The sequence below is a fragment of the Capsicum annuum genome, chromosome 4 (genome assembly GCF_002878395.1).
Source record: "Capsicum annuum cultivar UCD-10X-F1 chromosome 4, UCD10Xv1.1, whole genome shotgun sequence".
Lineage (NCBI taxonomy): Eukaryota > Viridiplantae > Streptophyta > Magnoliopsida > Solanales > Solanaceae > Capsicum > Capsicum annuum.
In genome coordinates this window covers 230581083-230588921 of record NC_061114.1, presented here as the reverse complement: position 1 = coordinate 230588921, position 7839 = coordinate 230581083, and the positions used below count along the sequence as shown (strand labels likewise).

Here is a 7839-nt window from a genome sequence, read left to right as displayed (position 1 = left end):
TAGCATAGGACGTGCACGAGAGTGAACTATAACTCATCTACTTACCACTTTAAGCCGGGATACAGTTGAGTCAGTTTCTTTTCATGTCAGGTTAACGAGGATATGACCGTGAATTACAGTAGAAGGTCAAGAGGTAGGACTGTTGTCGGTATTAGTAGTCACGGTGCTGCGCTTGTAGTTTCTTATTCTTGGATTCTTGTTAATATATGTTGTTTCGGATAGATTGGTTGTAGTATTAGTTTGTAGTGGTATTGCTCCATTACTATCTATTTTATATTGTGTTACTTTCTATTGTCGTTTTGTCTTGAGTTAAGGATTTATAGTAAACAAACAGTCTCTCTACTCACCTCTGAAGTAGTGATATGGACTATAAATACTCTACTCTCCATACACCCTACTTTATAGAATACACTAAAATATGTTGCTGCTGTAAATATTTCTGTAAAATATCGAATATGTTTTTACTGTAAATATTTCTGTAAAATCTAGTAATCTTCAAAAATATCGATTTAGAATAATTAAATATGTGAAATAAGTGAAAATAAACTAAGAAATTATTGTAGGAATAATTAGGATTTTTTTAATAATAAAAAAAAGACAATGATTAAAAAACATTTCTAAAATATCACTTTTTATAAGTTTTCTACATGAACTATTAAACATTTGCGTTTCTTGCATAAATTATCACCAACTATTATCTTTTTTTTTTTTATTTCCCATTCGATATTCGATATCCGCATTGGAGCCTGACTAATCCGAATTTGTGTTGGATAGGACCCCATTCAGGAGTAGTGCTTCTAACATAATTTTTTCTATGTCCAAGGTCGAACGTTTTACCTCTAATTAAGGAAGAAACAACCTCATCCGCTACACCACACCCCATATTGGTCACCACTATTATCGAAACACTGATCGACATCAATAAGTTACTTTATACACACTTTTTGTTTTCGGTCAAGTCGACCATTGCCTCAATAAAAAAACAAGGCATAGATTAATTGACTGAAATGCCCAAAAGAAGACAAGTACAAACTGACAATGATATTCTTGTGGATTGGATCATAAATGATTGGAACATGCTAACAATCATAGCCGTTGAATCTCATCTCTACAAATCAAACGACAACCCCATCACCATTCTTGTCTTTGTCTTCTTCCTTCCTTCAACCCCATCACTGGCCGGCATCCCAACAACGTTGTAATAAACTTAACACTTTTGGTGTTGTCGGAAAAAAGAGACAATTTGGAGTTGAAAATTGAAATCAAACGCTACATGTTGGTGTCTTTCTTTGTAATTTAAATGGGGTTTCGTCGTCGTCGACGCTTAGTTTTATTTGGAGTTGTGTTGATTGTTCTTTTTTCTTCATTTGTAAATGGAAATTCTAATGCTACACAGATTCCTATAACTCCTATCAATCATGATCTTTATCATACAAGGTAAAAATTTTGAGCCTTTTTGGTTATTCAATTTAATTTTGTGATCCAATTTGGGTAGTGATTTTTGGTAATTAGGATTCTTGAATGATGTTTATTTTGATGTAAGTAGGCTAGCATATTAATTATAAGGTGGGGGAATCGAACACTTACTAACAAGGTGGGAGTTCAGGTAACCAGCCAACGAAATGAGCTACTAAGATTCCCCTGATTAATTAGTTAGAGTGGAAATGAACTTATACGGTTATCGGTGTCATTGAGACTGTGTGATTACTTTCATCTTGTTTGAAGCTGTGTTGATTGTTAAATGGAAATTCTAATGCTACGTAGATTCCTCTTGATCTTATTAATCGCCATCTTTATCATACCAGGTAATAATTTTAGCTTTTTTGGGTGTTTAATTTAATTGTGTGATCCAATTTCGGTAGTGATCTGTGGTAACTAGAATTCTTACTAAAGTAAGTAGGTGAGAGTTCAAGTAGCCAACCAACTGAGCTACGAAGATTCCTCTAATTAATTGATTAGTATGGAAATGAACTTAGATGGATATCGTTTTCATTAAGGTTGTGCAATTAATTCAATTTGATAGAATTTTATTAAGAAAGATCCCCACTTTGTGAGATTTCACTGTGTATGTTGTTGTTGTTATATTAAGAAAGGTGATGACTTTATTCTTTTCATTTTGCATCAGCGTTCTGTGTTTTCTGAATTTAGAAAATTTACGGGTTAAAATGGAAAATCCCCTTTTTTACCATTAGCAAGAACTCGTTTCAGTTCAGGGGAGCAGAATCATATCTGGAAGTGGTTCTTCGGATCGATCACATATTCTCAGCCCTGTCTTTTGGTTTCCACTCCAGGCTCCAAAAAAGGATAGAATGAGATTATTAACATTGAATCATCATAAGGAAGTAAGGTAGTCCGTGACTGACTAGTTACTTAGTATTGGTTTGAAATAGACCTGGATAGAATTCAATGGATATAGAGGATTCATAGAGCCGACTCCAATTGATTTGGGATCGAAGGTAGCTGGTTGATTGATAATTTTTTCTTCTTTTACTGGGAGCGAGCTAGGAGGTTTAGCTCAAAATGAATTTTGATGATGTTAATTAATATGAGTAGCTTAACATCTTATTCGACTGAAGTGAATAGTTATAGATATTAATGCATCAAAGCTGTATAAGATGCTCTATTCTGTTTCCACGTGTTCAAGCTGTGGAAACAACCTCTTGCAGAAATGCAAGTTAAGGCTGCGTACAATAAACCCTTTTGGTCCAACCCGTCTCCGGCTAATGGGAGCTTTAGTGCACCAGGCTGCCCTTTTTCTATGTTATGGATCAAAAAAGATCTTGCACCACTGCTTTTCTACTTTATTTTTTTAAAAAAAAAAAACCTGTGAGGGTTTGGGGGTGGGGTGGTGGTGGTGGTGGTGGTGGTGGTCTGTGCTTGAATTTTCAACACTGTTTTCCTTTATATTTATATACTTTGGGTATTTGGCATCGGTTTATGGTATCTTCTAGGGGAGCTCTGTTGGAAGAGATAGAATCGTTGGTCCATAGACACCCAAGCAAGCTCTCTGTGAGTTTTCCCCTATCTTCTACCTTTTTCAAACTTTTGTCTTGGGAAAATTGAAACCACACAAATATGCATCTTCTCTTAATATCTCATCTTAATTCATGTTTATGCAGATGGAGACTTTTTCCACTCAAAACAAAGGCTATCATGCAGAGATGACTGTAGTTACTTATTGCCGCAACAGGAAAGACTGTGAAGACAAATCAAAGCTTAGGATCCTTCTTGTAAGTTTACTTTCTATGGTCCGTTATTACATTTCTTCATGTCCGTTAGAATGGGAATATATACTGGACTGTGTTCCCTGGGTTTCATAGTTAAGATAGTTAACTCATGAGGGAAAAGAAGAGAGGAGGGAAGCGGAGTGTTATCTTTGAAAAGACTTTGAACAAATGCTTTTCCAGACGTTATAATGATTTGGTCTTTAGTGTTAGAAAATCTCAGATTGGTCATTGCTGGTGTTTTTGACAGATAAATTGCTTGTGTTCCAGAGTTTTGGCCAGCATGCGAGGGAGCTCATAACTACGGAGCTTGCATTGCGGATTCTTTCCATTTTAAGTGAAGAGGAATTCTTATCCAGTGCATACCCGCTTAATTTAAATAACACGCTTGATAGGCTTGTCATAAAGGTAAAATCTTTGTCTATTTGGAACTTGCAATTGAATAATGTGAATGTAGTTCATATTTATGTTTTATGAATCTATATTTAAGTTGTTGAATTAGAGGATTAAAGCACTCCTAGTTGAACAGGAAGTATATTTAGTTTCACCCCTCTTCAAACGTTTAGTTTCTCAGCTCCTTTAGCATTCTTCTAAGAAAATCCCGCAGAACTCCTTTCATTTTGAGGTTCTTTTATTTTGGACACCTGCTGATGTTGGTGTGATTTTGTGATCCCACTCTCGTAATATATTGAAGCATTCTGTCTAGGAGATTCTCAATTAGACATTTTCGGAAGATTTCCTTGCACAATACAAAGCACTTCTTCTTGGCAGAGACAGATTTACATTTCACACAGGCTCATAGAGAGAGCTTGTTGTCTCAAATTTTAGTGTCATGGAATTATCTGTTTTGCCAAACGTCAGTAAATATCTTTCACATTGTTTTCGAGCTGCAGATTTTTCATTCTGTACAGTAAATTCTGTTTTAGTTTTAAATCTCTTGAGCCGTGTGTCTATAAGAAACAACCTCTCTATCTCACCTCCGAGGTAGTGACATGGACTGCGTACACTTACCCTCCACAGTCGGTTTGTTGTTGTTGTTTGCTTTTTAAATCTCTCTGGTCGTGCTCGGATAAAAATTCAAATTTTGCACAATTTCGTAACCTGCATACCAAGGACTGAAAATAAAAAAAGAAACAAAGATCTTTATCACTTCAAAGAGTAACCGAATTCTCTTGAAAACTAATGTTACATGGGAATGCCTTTATTCGTCTAACCAGGTTGTTCCAATGGAGAATGTGAATGGGCGTAAACTTGTAGAAGCAGGGGATTTCTGTGAAAGAAGAAATGGTATAGCTATTTGTCTTGCTGATCTGATCACAGAAATTGACTCTACAAAGAAGTACCAAGACAATTAATTTCTAACCTTTTTCGACAGGAAGAGGAGTTGATCTTAATCGGAATTGGAGCGTAGATTGGGGCAAGAAAGAAAAGGTTTGTTCTTTAGACTGCCATTGATGGAAGATTCATTGTGTTTAGATATTGTGTGTCTTCTTTACTGGTGTATGGACTGGCTGTGTTCCTTTTGTTGTAGGTTGTTACTTATGCCATCTTGGTGGTGCAGTAATATTTGAACTTAGTACCAAATTAGCATTGTTTTACTGGATTCTTGTGTATATGCTGTTTGCGTTTACTAGTTCAAGTGGATGCAGCTATGTGCTTATACAGCTCTTTGTCCTTTTGATCTTTCCTTTCCAGGATTATGATCCATATGAAGAAAATCCAGGGACTGCCCCTTTTAGTGAGCCCGAGACACAAATTATGCGGAAATTATGTGCATCGTTTGAACCACATATATGGGTTAACGCGCATTCTGGAATGGAGGCAAGTATACTTTTGTTAGTGTGTCATTTTTTAAATTACAATAATTCTTTCTAGTTTCTGCTGTGAATGAAATACTTATTCTGTGCCGTTTATGTAATTTTTTTCAGGCTCTATTTATGCCATATGATCACAAGAACACGACTCCGGAAGGATTACCTTCTCAGAGAATGAAATTAATGCTTGAAAAGTTGAATCGTTTTCAACTGAATGATCGTTGCTTAGTTGGATCTGGAGGAGGTTCTGTCGGGTTTGTATTACTTACTCATGTGTTGCTATTTTTCTTTAAGTTTGGTTGAACAGGTTTTTATTTAATGCATAAGAAATAAATTGAGCTTCATTCAGACTTGAAGTTTGTCCAGGACTTGCCTAAATCTTTATCTTGATGGACCTAATATAATTTACCTGTTATATTTTGTGCGTGCTGTCCTTGTAATCATCAGAATTTTTAGTATGTTCAATAAACTCTGTGCTGTTGCGTGTTGTACTGCATGTGAGTAAGCAATAGATTTGATAATATCCCAACCAGAAGTTTTTGCATACAAAACGGGAAAATATTCTTCTGAGAGCATTGCTAGTCAGTCACTGTTAGAACATCACATGCAGATGAGGAGGGAACATTTTAGTCTCTCACCATTGTCTAGCAGTGAATGTATTCTGTTTTACTACTTCAGATATCAAGCACACTGAAAAGAATTAGTAGACGTTAAGCCACTTACTGATAAATTCACATCATGATATTAGGCATGAAAAACGTGCATATCTGACGATGTCTTCCTTCTGCCTTTTTTGAAGCAAATATTAGGGTCACCATTCACTTATATCTAGCTTTAGATGCAAGTTTTCCTTACCCCAAGTATAACGTTACGCCACTTATTCAGGTATCTAGCTCATGGGACAGCAACTGATTATATGTATGATATTGCAAGAGTGCCCATGTCTTTCACCTTCGAGGTTTGTCTTTGCATTTATCAATTTATATACATTAAAGTCCTTGCTCAATGTCAAGCATCTTTTTACTGATTCGATATCCAATATGTATACGTGATGCATGTATCTGTTGGTTGGCAGATTTATGGTGATAGCACGGCCTCGTCAAAAGACTGCTTTAAGATGTTCAACCCCATTGACCTCATTACTTTTAACGTAAGTTATACCCTCAGTTCCATTTTATGTAACGCACTTTCCTTTTTTGTCTGTTCCAAAAAGAATGATAAAAAAACAATTTAACTTCGAACTTCACATTTTTACCCTTAATAATATGATTTTATAGCCTCAAAAAATGTCACGGCATGTATAAGACCACAAGTTTCAAATGTCTCCCTTTCCTTCTTAGACTCCACACACAATCAAACTCCCCCACTATTCCAGCAATCATATATCCTCGTGTCAAATCTGTAGAAAACAACTGATCACCCCAAAAGCTTTCTATATCATATGCATATAGCCACCATCAACACCAAATATCCGTGTAACTCCTCATAATTGTCCATTTAGTTTTCCCTCAACAAGGTAATGGCAAATTCCACTTGAAGCCCTCAATAAACATGTAAACGTAAGTCTCTCCGGTAATACCTCTGTAAGCCTTCTGGCATAACATGAACAATCCAACCCAGTGTAAAATGTACGATTTCCCCCCATATTACTGACCCGAGTATTGTGTTTCGTAGATGATGCATCTTCTTTGCCATGTATCCTTTTTTCTTTTCCAACAAATAGTGTTGACAACAGTAAAAACGTGTTCCTCAATTCATGTCAAAACACTCAGCCATTTTCATTCTGAATTGCAGAGAGTTCTCAACGACTGGTCTGCAGCATTTTTTACACTGTTCAGTTTGGGTGGAGTCCAGATGAAGGATCTTCATCCAAATGCAACTGGATCTGGTTTCGAGAAGTGGGTTTCTATTGATGATTATCTGAACGGTTATTTAATGGAAAGGAAAAGTAGGTACGGGAAGAAACTGGAAGTGCTTGAGCTCGGAATGCAGGAGATTAGGACATACTTTAGATTGTTCTTGTTATCATCTGTACTTCTGATGTTTATGTTCTGTTCAAGAATCTCAAAGAGCGGCCGGCAAATTGTTTCTGCTATGTCCTTGTGATTCTGTGATGGTAATTCTTTGCTGCCCTTGAGATTTAGCTAAACATTTTTGTGAAAGCTATAAGGTGAAAAAGGGCATACCAAATTTTTCTTTAGCTGTTGTAATTTATTCCCTAATTTCTTTTCATCAGTTTCTCTATAGAAATGGTAGAGCTTAGAAAGGCTCTTATTTTTCAGTAAGAAGTTGTAATGTTGAATTGTTAACGTTGTTTGGTGGGAGTGTGGATAGATAATATATAGATTTTTGCCATGTTCTATGAGTTCTTTCTTGGTTCTTTGCCTTTTAAGACTACCTAGCATTGTGACTATTGAATATTGATACTAATGATAACTTACTAACTTGGCTTCTTGGTTGAAATTGCCTTCACCAAACAATTATGTTTTGATGTTCTTGTGAAATATTAGAAAAACCAGAGAACTAAAATTCCATCAAAGGCAAACATACTAGGTGATCTCTATCTATCCAAGTCTCGGTGAACATAGTTATTCGATACTTGTGTTAGTGAGAAGTGGTAGGAATTTATGGAATTAATTGAGGTGTGCGAGGATGGACTAACACATTTCGGTGTTCTTATGGAATAGGCCGATAAGCTGGATCTGAATCTGAATTATGATATTCAGTTTGTTCGAGATGTGCGGCACCCCTTTTAGTACCTTGCCTCGAAAGTAGCGATGAGTAATCAAAAAATAGGAGGG

At 36.1% G+C, this 7839-nt stretch overlaps 1 protein-coding gene across 3 annotated transcripts; it reads left to right on the top strand.

The window, feature by feature from the left end:
- The first annotated feature begins 963 nt into the window (after positions 1-963).
- Positions 964-7393, top strand: LOC107866800 (mast cell carboxypeptidase A). Of its 3 annotated transcripts, XM_016712795.2 has the most exons (11): positions 964-1437; positions 2952-3009; positions 3120-3230; positions 3495-3632; positions 4442-4511; positions 4600-4655; positions 4920-5045; positions 5153-5292; positions 5924-5996; positions 6114-6188; positions 6833-7393. In XM_016712795.2, the coding sequence occupies exons 1-11, from the start codon at positions 1301-1303 to the stop codon at positions 7142-7144; spliced, it is 1296 nt and encodes a 431-aa protein (XP_016568281.1). In that variant the 5' UTR covers positions 964-1300; the 3' UTR covers positions 7145-7393. The 3 variants fall into 3 exon arrangements, with proteins under 3 accessions (XP_016568281.1, XP_016568280.2, XP_016568282.1); XM_016712794.2 differs by having other exon boundaries at positions 967-3009; XM_016712796.2 differs by lacking the exon at positions 2952-3009 and having other exon boundaries at positions 1299-1437.
- The last annotated feature ends 446 nt before the right edge of the window (positions 7394-7839 follow it).